Below are 16,676 nucleotides of genomic sequence, written 5' to 3'. Positions count from 1 at the left end.
TGTACCTTTTACCTTTCAGTTTTGTTAATCTATATCTTCATTTTTCAACAGAAGTTTATCAATTTTATTAATATATCAAAGAACTAATTTGGAGCTTTTTGTAGATCCTCTATGTTGTATCTTTATTTTCCATTTTGTTGATTTATGTTATCTTTTCCTTCTGTCCATACACGTACTTTATTTTATTGTTCTTTATATGATTCCTTTGGTCTTTCTAATATATATATATTAGCTATAAATTCCTCTCTGATGATTGCATTCGCTGCTTTTGTAATTTTTGCTATCAGCATTAAGTTAAAACTTTTTCTAATTTGCACTATGATTTCTATTTTGCCTCATGATTTAGTTGTCAGATATTATGTATGAAAGTTATTTGTAGGAATTGGAAGCTTATGATAAAAGACTTTTTTCCAAAGAGAACTTTGTGCTTGTTTTTATAGGAACCCAGAGGCCCTACCATCCTAGATCTAGACCAACTTAAACCAACTTCAAACCTTGATCTCAGGTTATATTTCTTCAAGAACCATTGCACTTCTAGGTTACCTCTACCTTCAGGATGTACTCCTTTGTTGGCCCTTATTTGGGTCCTGGGCCTTGAGTTTTGTCTTTCAGGACCTTTCAAACTGTCACAAGAAAAGTTTTTACTCTCCAGGATCTGACAATGACCTCAGGCCACAAATGACTACTGTACTCCTACAACTCAGACTTCTCACTTCCGCTTTACTTTGGTCTGTTAATTCCTAATTTATTCACTTCTTGACAGTTTTAAATTTTTTAATTTTAATTTGCCTTTTTAGTTGTGTCCAGTGGGAGAGTTGAACCAAAAAATATATGTTGTTGTTCCCTAAAACAAAGAGTCTTATTACATAATAAACTTTAACAGAAGAATGCATCTACATACAGTATAGCTTTACTTTCACTAAATGTCAATTGTTCAATATCGTTCGATCAATTCCAATCATCATAGTCCCCAGTTGTTGATATATTCAGCCACTCGCTTCGTGTCTGAAATATTACTCACTTCTGAAGGTTAAAAGCTTTTCTTAGAATAACTACACAGATCTAAGGCTTCTATAACTCTTCTTGAATTTAAAGCTTACAACCTTTTAAAAATTTTTTAAATTTCAGAGACTTTTTTTCATGTTTTTAATTTCTTTTTTGAGAGACAGAGAGAGACAGCATGAGCAGGGGAGAGTCAGAGAGAGAGGGAGACACAGATTCCGAAGCAGGCTCCAGGCTCTGAGCTGTCAGCACAGAGCCCGATGCGGGGCTGGAACCCACAAACCATGAGATCATGACCTGAGCCGAAGCTGGTCGCTCAACCAACTGAGCCACCCAGGCGCCCTAAAAATGTTTTAATTTCAAAGAGTATGTTTACCTCCCAGCACAAGGAAACAGCCTTTCTATTTCCTCTTCCAGTTAACCAAGGGAAGTTACTTAGTTGACCTCTAGTTCTCCAGCTCACAGGTGCCGTTCAGCAGAGCAAGGAGGCATAGTTCACATCATGCAGTGTCTTCACAGGCACTGCATAAAATCTTTTGAGTGTCTTCTTCCCAGCATAAAAGAGAAATCTTCCCAACTTAACAGAAAGTCTCATGCAGTATGAGTTTTCTGGTATCTGGAGCAGCAAGATAAATAAAGGTTACACATCAGACATTAAAAATTATTATCTTGATGTTTAACCAAAGGTTGAAACCACGGGTTTAAAATGGCTTCATTTTAAAGTAAATACTATCTCACTATGTGTTCTGTCTCTAAATGAAAATATTTGATCATTAGATTTTTAAGGGAAGGTTGAAACTAACCTCTCTTTGCTTTCATGTATGTCTCTTATTCAGCTACAATATTTCTCATTCATTTTATAATCTATTTGCATATATAAGTGGATATAAATGCACATTAATTATATTATACTTTTGATTTAGGAAGAAATTAAGGTAAAAAAGCCACTGCCACCTCCAAAGGCATCCTCCACTGCTGGCTCTTGTTCCTCCGAGGTGATGAGTCCCAAGACTTGCGTCAAAGAGAACACTGTTTGCATACCAAACTATCTGGATCAGGAAATCAAAGTAAGAGGCAGATTTTTTAAAGCTATACCTTCAGAACGGCATGAACATACAAAAAGTCACACTACTATCATTCTTAAAACTCTTTAGTGGTTCCCCTTTGACAACTGAACTGTTAACTTTTTTCTCAAGCCTACTCTGCCTGGGGTTATAAGCTTAGTTATATTTATAGTAATGTGTCATATCAGACTACTAGAAGGTTCTTTCCAGTCACAGTTATCTCTGAGAATGACATGATCAAGAATAAACCAATCAGCTGTTATCTGTTTTCCTTCTTTTTTAAATTATTAAATTTTTTATGTTTTTATTATTCTATTTTGAGAGACAGAGACAGAGAGCAAATGGGGGAATGGCAGAGAGAGAGGGAGACAGAGAATCTGAAGCAGGCTCCAGGCTCTGAGATGTCAGCACAGAGCCCAACGTGGGGCTTGAACCCACGGACTGTGAGGTCATGACCTGAGCCGAAGTCAGATGCTTAACCGACTGAGCCACCCAGGCACCCCCATTTTTCTTTTTTAAATCCTTTTAGTAACCTCCACATTGCCAAGCTGTAAGACCCACTACAATAAGTTAAAGGTGAAAATACTGTAATGATGACTTTGATAGCAGTCATAAGTAAGATCTGTAGTAGCAATTACGAATAGGAGAGCATATTATAAGGATTGCTACTGAACAATCCCAATAAAGAACTATTTTAAAAATAAGGCATAACAGTGGCATTGGGTATAATTAAGCTGTTGATTAAAATTGGGAAGTAGAATAGGGGCGCCTGGGTGGCTCAGTTGGTTAAGCATCCGACTTCAGCTCAGGTCAAGATCTCACAGTTCATGAGTTCAAGCCCTGCATCAGGCTCTGTGCTGATAGCTCTCTCTCTCTCTCTGCCACCCCCCCGCCCCTCCCCTGCTCATGCTCATGCTCTCTCAAAGATAAATAAACATTAAAAAGTATTTTTTAATTGTCTCCCTCTCTCTGCCCCTCTCTTGCTCATGCTCATACTCTGTCTCCATCTCTCTGTCTCTCTGTCTCTCTTCTCTCTCTTTCAAAGATAAATAAACATTAAAAATATTTTTTAATTGGGAAGGAGAAAAAAAAGAAAGGAATGAGAAGAGGATAGAGGATCTGAAGACATGAGTTGTGGGTATACATCATTTCCTAATGATTCTGGCTAAAGACTTCTATTTATACAGAGTCTTCAGAATCACTACCCACTACACTCTGGCACCATGCATTCTCTATAATTTGCTCATTCCCACCCTTAGGGAATTTTCCTCCTAAGAATTTTTTTCTCCTGATCCTCTCAGTGGTTACCTTTTTCTCATTAAGGTCTCAGTTTAAATATTACTTAGAAATACTTTCCCTGACCACCCAGTCTAAAATCACTACCTAGTCACTCTCTATACTATTACCTTTTGTTACTTTTTTAAAATTTATTTTTGAGAGACAGAGAGAGTGTGAGCAGGGAAGGGTCAGAGAGAGAGGGAGATACAGAATTCAAAGCAGGCTCCAGGCTCCAAGCTAGCTGTCAGCACAGAGCCTGATGCGGGGCTCGAACCCACAAGCCATGAGATCATGAGCCAAGCTGAAGTCGGACGCTTAACCGACTGAGCCACCCAGGCGCCCCACCTTTTGTTATTTTTTTACACAGCACATGCCCTCTGTGATATTTTGTATTTATTTGTTTCACTACTGTCTCTGCCTCTTCATTCCACTCACACTAAACTTTAAGTCTTATAGATCTCATACTTATCTGTGTTGGTTACTGCTTTATCTTCTCTGCCTAAATCAGTGATAGGCACCTAGTAATTATTCAATAAGTATGTATTGAATGTTGAATATAAACATAAAAGAAAAGTTCTGGGGTGCTTGGGTGGCACAGTTGGTTAAGCATCCAACTTTGGCTCAGGTCATGATCTCGCAGTCTGTGAGTTGGAGCCCTGTACCAGGCCCTGTGCTGACAGCTCAGAGCCTGGAGCCTGCTTCGGATTCTCTCCCTCGCTCTCTACCCCTCCCCTGCTCATGCTCTGTTTCTCTCTCTCTCTCTCTCAAAAACAGATAAAAATTTAAAAAAAGAATAGGGTACTCTAGCCCTCAGTAGGGGCTGCTCTGGATCTATAACCTCAAATCCCCAAATCAAGATTTAGCAGATCAATTTCACCCACCAATATATTAAGTACCATCCAGAAAAATAACTCAATGAAAAGAAAGCAGAAGGATTCCTTAAAGGACATATTCTACTTCTTCTCACTAAAAGGATAATTATATTTTCTCAAAGTTGATCACTGAGTGATCTATAAATTAGAAAAAGCTGGGAATAATGTGCAATCAACATATGGATAAAAAAAATATTAGAGGCAGAGTGGCCATAGGGCTTTTTTTTTCTATTTTTGACATGGCCATTGATTTATTGTGAAATTGATAGCAAATTTAATTTACTCTCTTCTAGGATATTGCATTACTAAAGATAAAAATCTTAATAATACAACAAAGCTCAAAATAGGGCAGTGGATTTTTCTGCCCTTTAATTTCAATTCTGTATCTCCAGCATCTAGATCAATGACAAATACAAGTATTTGCTGAATTAATAATATTTTAAGAAATATTTCAGTTGATAAACCCTTAGCCAGACTCATCAAGAAAAAAGAGAGAGGATTCAAATAAATGAAATCAGAAATTAAAGAGGATAAATAACAACTGATACCAAAGAAATACAAAAAATTATATGAGAATACTGTGAAAATTTATATGCCAACAAGTTGGATAGCATAGAAGAAATGGATAAATTCCTAGAAATATACAATCTTTCAAAATCAAACCAGGAAGAAATAGAAAATTTGAACAGACTGGTTACTAGAACAAAATTGAATCAGTAATTAAAAAAAAAAACTCCCCACAAACAAAAGTCCAGGACCAAATGGCTTCACAGGTGAATTCTACCAAACATTTAAGGGAGAGTGTATACCTATTCCTCTTACTTAAACTATTCCAAAAAACAAAATAGGGAGAAAATTTTCCAAATTCATTTTATGAGGCCAGCATTACCCTGATACCAAAATCATACAAAGGCACTACCAAAAAAAAAAAAGAAAATTACAGGCCAATTTCCTTGATAAACACATATGTAAAATTCCTTAACAAAATACTAACAAACCAAATTCAACAACACATCAAAAGGACAATTCACTATGATCAAGTGGGGTTTATTCCATGGATGCAAAGGTGGTTCAATATTTACAAATATATGTGATACATTACATTAACAAGAGTAATGATAAAAAAAAACATGATCATCTCGATAGAATCAGGAAGAGGTTTTGACAAAATACAACATTAATTTGTAATTAAAAGCTCTCAACAAAGTAGGTTTAGAAGGAACATACCCCAATGTAATAAAGTCCACATATGAAAAACCCACAGCTAATATAATAATGGTGAAAATCCAAAAGCTTTTCCTCTAGATCAGGAACAAGACAAGGATGACCACTCTCCCCTCTGTTACTGAGTACAGTTCTGAAAGTCCTAATGGCAGCAATCAGCAAGAAGCGAAATAAAACACATCCAGATTGGTAAAGAAAAAGTAAAAGTTCCATTATTTGCAGATGGCATGATACTATGTACCCTTAAACACTCCACCAAAAATCTAGAGTCACAAAATACATAGAGTCACAAAATACAAAATCAACATACAGAAGTCACCTGTGACTCTGTATACTAATAACAAACTATCAGAAAGAGAAATTAAGAAGTAAATCCCATTTATAATTGCACCAAAAATAATAAAATACCTAGCGATAAATTTAAGCAAGGAGGTGAAAGATCTATACTCTGAAACTGTAAGACACTGATGAAACAAATTGACAGAAACAATGGGAAGATACTCTATGCTCATGGATTGGAGGAATTAATATTGTTTAAAATGTACCCAAAGCAACCTACAGATTCATTGTAATACCTACCAAAATACCAACAACATTCTTCACAGAACTAGAACCAATAATCCAAAAATTTTGTGGAACCACAAAAGACCCTGAATAGCCAAAGCAATCTTGGAAAAGAACTAATCTGGAGGTAACACCATCCCAGATTTCAAGATACACTACATAGCTATAGAAATCAAAACAGTATGGTACTGGCACAGAAACAGATACATAGATCAATGGTACAGGATAGAGAGCCCAGAAATAAACTCACACTTATATGGCCAGTTAATCTATGAAAAAGGAGGCAAGAATATACAATGGGGATAAGACAGTCTTTTCAACAAATGGTATCAGAAAACTGGATAGCAACATGAAAAACAGTGAAACTTGACTACTTTTTTACACCACAAACATACTCAAAATGGATTAAAAACCAAAATGTGAGGCCTGAAACAATAAAACTCCTAAAAGGAAACATAGGCAGCAATCTTGGACATTGGCCTTAGTATTATATTTATGGGTATGTCTCCTCAAAGAAGAGAAACAAAAGCAAAAATAAACTATTGGGGCTACACCAAAATAAAAAGCTTTTGCACAGCAATGGAAACCATCCACAAAACAAAAAGACAACCTAATGAATGGGAAAAGATTTTTGCAAATGATATATCTGCTAAAGGGTTAATACCCCAAATATAGAGAGAACACATACAACTCAACATCAAAAAGCCAAACAATGCAATTACAAAACTGACAGAGGAGGGGCACCTGTTAATCATCCAACTCTTGATTCTGGCTCAGGTCAAGACCTCACAGCTATGAGATTGAGCCCCATGTCAGGCTCCATGTGGAGCCTGCTTGTGATTCTCTCTCTCTCTCTCTCTCTCTCTCTCTCCAGCCTCCCCCTTACCCTACTTGCTCTTTTTCTCTCAAAAATAAATAAATAAATAATTAAAAATGAACAACAACAACAAAAAAAACAAAGAACATATGGCTTAAAAATGTTGGAGAGGGGCGCCTGGGTAGCTTAGTTGGTTAAGACTCCGACTTCGGCTCAGGTCAGATCTCATGTTCGTGGGTTCAAGCCCTGGCTCAGAGCCTGGAGCCTGCTTCTGGTTCTGTGTCTCCTTCTCTCTCTTCCCTTCCCCCTCCCATGCTCTGTCTCTCTCTGTATCAAAAAAATAAATAAAAACATTTAAAAATATTTTTAAAAAATGTTGAAAAAAGCGTTACGGAAATGTGTCAGCCACATTGTTAATAAAAATATATAATTAAAAAATGTGCAAAGGGGGGTGCCTGAGTCAAGGCTGTAGAGATGAAAAGAAATGGAGAGATTTGAGAAATATTTAGAGGAAAGAATTTACTGAATTTGTTGTCTGGCAGCATACTGTACATGCAAGGGAGTCATCCAGGATGAATCCCAGGCTCTGGCTTGGACACGTATCCAATGTATGCTAGTGCTGTCCGTCAAGGTAAGGGAACCAGGAGGCACCAAGTTTGGAGCAGGTTGTAGAAAGAAGAAGATAGGTTTAACTTTAGATAATTTGGGTTCAAAGTATCTATAGTATATCTAGGTGGGTATTTTGGTAGGCAGATGGATACATAGGACTGAATTTTAGATATGCCTAAATTCTAAAAACAGATACAATTTAGGGTCAAACTGGAAACATCATTACTTGTGCTTAATGTTTTGTACTTCAATGATACTATAGCCCATTTTTATTAGAATTATTTCATATATTTATCTCCTCTATCTTCCATGCTTCAGTCCTTAGCTCCAAATTGGGGGCGGGGGGCAGGGCGGAAAGCATGTCAAGGAAGGAAACTGACTGCCAAAAGTGAATTATATTCCTAGTCCACTGGCCCAACCACTGTGTGCAGAGAACTGAGGAAAAATGACCCCATGGTGCAGTGGGAAACACCCATTCCCCAAAAAGAAGGAAAGCGAATTGCTCCTGCAGGTGATGTGGATAGTGAGCAGACAAAACAAAAGCAACACTGTATTGCCTAGCCCAAATTATTACTTGTATTGAAGATTTTTTTTTTTTTTAGATTCCACTGTATACCCTTTGAAATCTGGTTCCCAGGCTAAAATTCCTATTGACTTAATTGAGCATTATTTATGAGCGACATTTGGGATGATGAGATCGTGGAGAAAGTAAAGGAAATCTTCTAACACTTATACCGTTTATTTGCTCACTCTGTAACTCTAATATTCTCTGTCAGATTCTGGCAAAGCTCTGCAACGTTTTACGTACTGATTCCCTGGCAGAAGTTCTACAGTGGCTGGTTCATGCAGGCGCAAAAGGTGAGATTAAAATACGTATTTGCAAACACGGAGTTCAGTTTATTGTCATAAAGTGTGAATGCACCCGTATGTGAAGTTTTCTAACCTTGGATTTGAGAAGATAATGTTTCCCTAGTACTTCAATATCAGTCTTTGTAGTCCTCTATAACTGTGTCCAACTGGTCCTCCAGTGACCCCAAATTTGGTGTGCCCCACATTAAACTGCTTTGGGTGGGGGCACCTGGGTGGCTCAGTCGGTTAAGGTCCAACTTCAGCTCAGGTCCTGATCTCGCGGTTTGTGGGTTTGAGCCCTGGGTCAGGCTCTGTGCTGACAGCTCAGAGCCTGGAGCCTGTTTCAGATTCTGTGTCTCCCTCTCTGCCTTTCCTTGTTCACACTCTGTCTCTCTCTGTCTCAAAAATAAATAAACATTAAAATATATTTTTAAAAATTGCTTTGGGTGATGTGAAACTCGTGTGTTCAGGGCTGGTTTGTCCTTCTCCTAAGTCCATACCACTGAGCTGTCTCCCTGAGCATATTTTCTGGCCTACCATGAACTGTGAGCACAGAGCCTGCTTCCTTTTTTTTTTTTTTAATAGTTTATTGTTAAATTGATTTCCATACAACACCCAGTGCTCTTCCCCACAAGTGCCCTCCTCCATCACCTCCACCTCTTTTCCCTCCTCACCCCTCCCCTTCAACCCTCAGTTCGTTTTCAGTATTCAATAGTCTCTCAAGTTTTGCATCCCTCTCTCTCCCCAACTCGCTTTCCCTCTTCCCCTCCCCCTGGTCCTCCATTAGGTTTCTCCTGTTCACCTGTTAGACCTATGAGTGCAAACATAGGGTATCTGTCCTTCTCTGCCTGACTTATTTCGCTTAGCATGACACCCTCAAGGTCCATCCACTTTCCTACAAATGGCCAGATTTCCTTCTTTCTCATTGCCATGTAGTACTCCATCGTGTATATATACCACATCTTCCTGATCCACTCATCAGGTGATGGACATTTAGGCTTTTTCCATGTTTGGAGAGCCTGCTTCCTTTCTCTGGTATGAGTGGCAATAGCGCAGCCTTCCAAGTTCTAGATTCTAACAGCTCTGCCAGTTCTCCACCCAAACCATCAACCCAGTCATCTCCCAGGCTCCTTTGGGCCTGTGTGGCCTGTTCCATGAAAACATATGCCAGTCCCAGGTGGCTTCCCTCGAACCTAGCTGGCCATCAGGTTGACTGAGGCAAAACTTCTGAGGCGGGTGGGGCCTGGGAATTTGCATTTTGAACAAGTTCCCAGGTGCTGATAATGCTGGTTTGGGGGCTACTTTTTGGGAATATGCACCAATAAAAGTTAGGAAATATGGATGTGTTAGGGATAGACTAATATTCTTAAATGGGGAGAATTTGGGCAATAGTACTTTACCCAGGAATTCAAGACTAGCTGGCAAGCAATTAAGAAGTATTTGGGGGTAAAGAGTCCTTAGTTATTACTATTTTTTTTTCTTTTTAAGAATGTTAAGTGCTTATTGTTGATGGGTAAGACCCAGATGAACCAGAAAAAAATACAAGAAAGGAAGAACAATAATCAATAAAATCAATCCAGACATCATTTCAGTGACCACTTTGGCATATATCTTTATAGAGATCTTGTAACTATTTATTACTTAACCATTAGTCTGTAATTAATGAGATCATACTGTACTTATTATTTTGCATAGGTATGCTTTCTTTTATTTGGCAGCAGCCTGAAAGGCTGGGTTTTGTACTCAATATTTAAAAATTATTCCATTGCTGTTCAGGGACAAGTACCCTAGTGAGCTAATGCTTGGGGCACTTTATAGTATCACAGGTCAACAGAAATCAGGTTGCTGTGAACCAATTTTTCTGCAGAAACCTTGACTCATGAATAAATGCCTACTCAGGAAATGGATTATCATACCAGCCTTTCATACTAGAGTGCTAGATCAAAGAACCCATCCCGCGTTTCTAGCCAACATGATAATTATAATCTTTATGCCCACCCTTGTTCTCTAAATCAGAGAAAGAATGGATCTCAGCTTTGATTCATGCTGAACTGGCTGAGACAAATTTGTTGACTCAACCAAGAAACATCTCAGCAGAGCTAGCAACAGAGAGTAGGAAGCCACCCAAAGTTAAATCACCCCCAAATTTACCTGCAAAATCTCACGTACTGACCGGATCCCGAGAAGGACACCAACCAACCAGGTAATTAGATATATTGGCTAAATAAATGTGGTACAAAAGGATTTTCAATTTTCTTTTTCTAACCTTTCAAAACCCTAAACATTCTGATGCTTTAAGTCTCTTCTTTATTCAGCAAAGGACCACTATGTGTATTTGTTTCCTTTCATTTTCATAAATGTAATATGAGAATTATTTCAAATCTTATTTTAGCCACACATACATCTGAGAAAATGTAGTTTTTTCATTTTACCTAAAAATGGATGCAATAAGGAAGCAGAAATTGTATTGTCTATTTTGTTAAATGCGTCTTACACAAGTATCACTTTTTTTGCATGTAGAACAATGCTACATTAAAATAAATTGCTTCACTTAATTTCTCTGGCACACTCCTGGAGGCTGCTAGAGGGGCAAAAAACTATTATAGGAATTGGAAATTATTTTAGTAGAAAATTTTCTTAAACCTTATAAGTTCAAGGACAGAAGAAAATACATATTTATGTGTAATACCATGGTGTGTAAGAATGTGGTAAAATGTTATTTAAGTCGGGAGAGGAAGTCCTGTTGCTTTAAAGTTAAAAGTTGGGTAAAACTTAAATTGAGAAAAAAATAAATATTCAAAACCCAGGTCACTTTAAAAACCATTGAGACAGAGGGGAATTTTGTATTGCAGTTTGTCTCCACTTTAAAGTTTCCATAAAATTGGACACTGGGAAATAGGGTTAGTCCTTCTACCTTAGTGAATAATATATGATGTACTGCTTAGCTATCTACTCAAAGTCAGAAGAATTTCTCATTGGAAAGTACCTTTAATACTGTCTGGATTGAAAAGCAAGCATTGGGGTAAAATATTTAAGATACATATATCCTTAGCTTACTGATGATAGCGCAGTCTATAGAAAACACTTGTTTGTATCTGTGAATTTCATTTTCTCTTTCTCCAATTAATTTAGAGTGTCAAGTCAAGAATCTGAAGGAAATAAGGAAGTACCAAAAGGTTAAGTACAGTTTGTGATAATTACTCAGTTGGTATAGAGAAAGCAGTAAGTTTCTATCTATTTGGGGACACAGACAAGGACAGCGACCTATGGTTTTAAAAGTAGTAAATACAATAATGATTTCCAGTTACTCTTAAGGGACAGTGTGTGCTGAGTTTATTGTTGAGATAAATTTGACATAAACATAACTTTGTTTTGGTAGACAAAGTGCCTCATCGGGGACAGACACTCTGAGACACAGGACAGCAGGATACATAGGTTTGGTCAGGCCAATCCAGGAGAAGCCCTGCACTGACCTAACAAAAGGACAATGACCTCAGAGTTTGGTTCTTCATAGGTTAACTGCAAAGCTAAGTGATTTTAACTAGAAATCAAGTCAACTATAGAAAACAGCAAAATGGCCATCAGCCACAAGCAGATGCTCTATGAGACAGCTGAAATACAATAGAGAGGAGCAGTTCTCTGTCCCCTACTGACGCCCAGCCACAACCTACAGTTTGGGCCAACAAGAATCAAGAATTGTAGCATGTCCTACTTTGGTTCAGAATAGCCCCACGAAAACATCCCTGTGGGTTTGGCAGCTCCTAACCTAAAAAAGTGAGCAACAATGACTATAATGCAAAGACCAGGAGTATGTCTACAAGCCTCAAACAAAATTTTGTCCTGTTATTTCTAGAAGTTTTCCTTATACCAGGAATAATATGGATATGAGTCCTTTGAGGTCACTCTAAACCCCAGTGACTTTTGTTGGGGTTAATTAAATCCAAAAGAGGGTCCATGTGTTAATAGGCAATGAGAAATATAGTTTAGAAGTTAGAAAATACTCCCTTCCTTTGACATGCCAAGGATGATCTGTTGTATCTGACGCCGACTAAACTCCTCACCCTAAAACCACAAAGTCATGACAGTGATGGTTCCTATTACTCAATTTCATGTCTTACCCATTGGCCTCCTATATATTTTCCCCTATCTAGATACTAGGAAAATCTGTATAAGAAGCCCCCATCATATGTGTCTCCAGGGGTGATATCCAGCATCTCTCCAAATCCGTATTCCTGCTTGGGTCTGACCATATAGGTCTTGGGAAGCTCTTATGAGTACAATTGACTTGTATTAATCTGTTTGTCTATTTTATTTTTTGTCTGTTAAGACCATAGATCCTTTTTCTTTCTTTCATAGTTCCCATCCTGACCTACCATCGTTACAGATCATCAATTCTAATTCATTCCTACCAAAATAATGTTTGATTTTAAGAGGATAGAATATATCCTGCGTTATAGAAAAAAATTAGAGAAAAAATAACTCATGTTATAGAAAAAGAACAGGTAGTAAGAAAGATGAGACTGGGTTCTTTTATGAACATCAGGTATATTTGATTCACATAAACTTGATACAGCTTTTTTGTACATCATTTGCTACTAAAACATGACACAAGCTATATTTGAGGTCTCAATTTTGGTCTTATTTAGACTTTTTCTATTTCAGAGGCTGAGCACAGGCCTCCATTGTTTATAAGAAGAAATAAGATGAAAATGCCTGTTGCAGAGTATTTCAGCCAGCCAAAGTCTCCTCCCAGGCCTAAAACTCAGGAAAGCATATCAACAAAACCAATGTCAGCAAGGAGTACACACCAAGGATACAATCTCTCTCCCCAGAGAGCATTTTATCCTCTAACATTCCAAAGGTAGAAATTCTGGACTCTGCTATTTCTTTCACAAACATGATCTTCGCTCCATTACAACATCAAATTATTAAAAAAAATATTTTGGTATCAAAGAATCAACAACTCCTCTATGTGGTGGCACAAATCTCAAAGCACCTATGTATAATGCTACTAAATAGATATTAGTGGAGACAGTATTTCTATTTGTAGTTAATTTTAGCATGATATGTAAGAAGTATGTTTATTTATATACTATATTTCTAGTCTTGCACTAATTGTATTATTACATACGCTCAGGGCCCTGCTGCTAGGAAAAAACATCCATAACAGAACTAGGGAGCTACAATTTGACCCATGCTCCAAACTCTTGATAGAGAAAAAACAAAAACAAAAACAGAATTTTAACATCTGAGCTACTTTTCACAATCTATAGTGTTTCACTGCCATTGGAACACTGAATGGATCCCACAGTGATTATGGAAAAATACTGACCTCCTCCCCAAAAAGGTATAAAAATTATCACTATTTTATGAGCCAGAAAGGAACTAGTTTCTACTCATTGCTATTTGTGAATGACCTTAACAAATTTACTAATACTTAACTGTTTTGTATTTTTAAAATAAACCATTCTTGGGCCATGGCTATTATTCTTTCAGTGTATTACTGGATTCTATCTACCTCGCCAAACTTTTAGAATGTTGCGTTGATATTCAAGAGATATTATAAATTTTGTGTATGTGTGCATGCATATGTGCAATCTTAATGACAACACTTATGTCACAGTGTGTGTCAATCATTCTAAATACTGTAGATATAGCAACAATTTTCACAATAACTATTTGAGATAGTTACTATTGATGTTCTCTTCTTTAAAATAAGAAAACTGAGGTGCAGAGAGTCGTATTCATTGGGCTAGGGTAGTTGTAATAAATGTCATCTTTAAAATACATTAGAGGCTTATTTCTCACACAAATGTTCAAATGTGTGTTGGTAGTCAGCAGGTGACTGCTTTACTTAGTGACTCGGGGTCCAGCATCCTTCCATCTTGGCTCAACCATCACCCAGGGTTTCACTGTCAACTCCATCCTGCTAGCAATAGAGGAGGAGAGTGGGGGAAAATCTTGATTTGTGTAATAAAAATTTCCAACTCATAGAGTATATTTTGTAGTTCTGTTAGTCTTTGTAGTTTGTCCATTTTGATTCACATATTTTGAAGCAATGTGTAAACAGTTTAAAATTTTATAATGAAGTCATAACTAACTTTATCTCTAACACTAATTTTTACAGTAAGGACCGTGTAACATTGAAGAGAAAAGTACTAGGTGGTAAGGCATTCCTTCTATCTTGCAAGTTTATTTCCTACTGTAATATAATATCAGAGAGGTTGCTTATTTCTTACATTTGAACTTAATTTCTGATATATAAATACTTCTATGAACATTCCATGGGCACTGGAAAACTACTTTCCACCTATAGGACTTCATATATATCAATTATAAGTTTATTAATTACAGCATTTACACCCCCCATATATTTATCTTTTGTGCACTTGAGCTATCACGGGTTGGAAAAAATGAATTAAAGTCTCCTTATTCTAAAATGTATTTCTTACTATTTCAAATAATTCTCAGTCTTTTCACAATGAATTTTAATACTATGCTACTTAGTGCATATTCATAACTATCAAATCTTCACTAAGGATTGCATTCTTGAAACATTACATCAGGTTGTACTTAATCCATTGTTAAAATTGTGACTTTTTAAAAAATTTATTAGCCCAGTATGCCTTTCTCTGTTCTTCTATTTTCAACACTGCTGAGCAACATTATTTAAATGCAACATATATTTAGGTTTGGGGTTTTAAAAATTCAATTTGGGTGCTTTTAGACATTTATACTTGCAGATAGATTTGGTTTTGTGTAGTCACTGTTTTATGTTTGCACTGTACTTATTGCTTTTTAAAATGCCTCACTTAATGATCTCTTGATATCCATATTTTGTCTAATATATATATTCTGATAATTTAGGAAGTTCACATTTAAAAAAAATCTTACCTAAGTCTGGGTTCCTTAGAAAGCAGAGTCTGAAACAAAGGCTTATATATTATTTGGGGTGGGAATCGGGCAATGCCAAAAAAGAATGAAAAACAAGGGAAACAAGGCAAGAAATGAAGAAATGTCAATATAAGAAAGATTATGAAGTTTGCTGCTTGGTTTCAAAGACTGCTCAACCCTAAGAAATAGGATACATGGGGTGACATTCCTATTTCACAGGTGAGGACACAAAGACTGACAAAGGTTCATTAAGTTGCCCGAAGTCACAACAGATGGCAGTGCCAAAACTTAAGCCTACTCTTCCCACTAACTGTATTCTCTTCATTCTGACACTGGTTGTCGCCTTCACGTTAATGAAATGCCACTCTACATGTCTGGCTAGGAGCTAGAAAAAGAGATAAACATCTCTAGGCCAAAGAGAATCAAACTTTAATGAGGACCATAGGCCACTGCTGTCATTAATTCTAATCTCTTTCTCTTTTCTCATTTAAATTTTTTTTTGAAACTTATCTGTACATGCTCTCAGTGCTCTATGGACAATTGTTGCCTTTTAACCTGTATCAAGTGTGACCCTCTTCATCTATAAAGTGAAATGATCATTCACTTTCCTTTGTAATTGGTAGTAATTGATGAGTTTCATCCTTGTCCATTCACCTTAATATTCCTTCAGAACTGCTTTTTTGTTTTCTTTTCCAATCTCAAGTATTTTCAAATGCTCCAGGGTGGCAATACACTGATTTCTGGAGAATCAATTTAAAGAATGCTCCATCTTTTAAGGATGAGCTTGCTTTATTAAGACTGCAGGTTTTTAAGGAGGTGAGGAAAGATTTTATTATTTTGGGAGACATATCTTCTTTTGATGTGTTTATTTAAGTTCTAACTGAATGTCCTACCTTTATTATTTTCCAGTACGGGTGACTTCAATATTACTGAAGTTTTAAATAAGGCACCTCCACTAACCAAAACAAGGCTGAGAGAAAATAATACATTAAGAGATTACTATTGTTTTAAAAAGATTTTTAAATATCTCAGCAATTACTTATTTCTAATTATAATCTTACCCTTCTTAAATAGAAGGTTTTACCTCCTTCTCGTCATCAACAGCCTAAGATATGGACTTGCGAGGATAGAACTTTGTCTACTCAAAAGATGTGTTCAAGTCCTAGTATCTTGTACCTCTGGGTGCGACCTTATTTGGAAACAGGTCCTTTGCAAATGTAATCAAATTAAGATGAGGTCATACTGGATTAAGATGAACACTAATCCAATGATTGTATCCTTATAAGAGGGATGCAGACACAGGCAAAAAGACTAAGGCTGGGAGCCATGTGATGACACAGCAGATCTGGGAGTGATGCCGCTGTAAGGAACAGTGAAGATTGCTGGGAACCACCAAAAGCCAAGAAGAGGCTAGGAAAGATTCTTCCCTGTAGCCTCCAGAGGGAATAAGACCCACCTCCAGAACTGTAAGAAGAAAGTGTCTGTTGTCTTGAGCCACTCAGT

General features: G+C 37.0%; 1 protein-coding gene across 2 annotated transcripts in view; it reads left to right on the top strand.

Moving 5' to 3' along the window:
- C1H4orf17 (chromosome 1 C4orf17 homolog) overlaps positions 1-13,768 on the top strand; it is a 31,330-nt gene extending 17,562 nt beyond the window's left edge. For both annotated transcript variants that reach the window (XM_029942792.1, XM_029942782.1), the window contains 5 exons: positions 1,926-2,069; positions 8,207-8,288; positions 10,296-10,482; positions 11,412-11,455; positions 12,942-13,768. In XM_029942792.1, the coding sequence (XP_029798652.1) occupies positions 1,926-2,069; positions 8,207-8,288; positions 10,296-10,482; positions 11,412-11,455; positions 12,942-13,144 (660 nt within the window). In that variant the 3' untranslated portion in view covers positions 13,145-13,768. The remainder of the gene's footprint in view (positions 1-1,925; positions 2,070-8,206; positions 8,289-10,295; positions 10,483-11,411; positions 11,456-12,941) is intronic.
- The last annotated feature ends 2,908 nt before the right edge of the window (positions 13,769-16,676 follow it).

This window comes from Suricata suricatta, chromosome 1 (assembly GCF_006229205.1).
Source record: "Suricata suricatta isolate VVHF042 chromosome 1, meerkat_22Aug2017_6uvM2_HiC, whole genome shotgun sequence".
NCBI classification, from domain to species: Eukaryota; Metazoa; Chordata; class Mammalia; order Carnivora; family Herpestidae; genus Suricata; species Suricata suricatta.
Note: the sequence above shows the minus strand (reverse complement) of the source record. Positions and strands in the feature narration are given on the sequence as shown.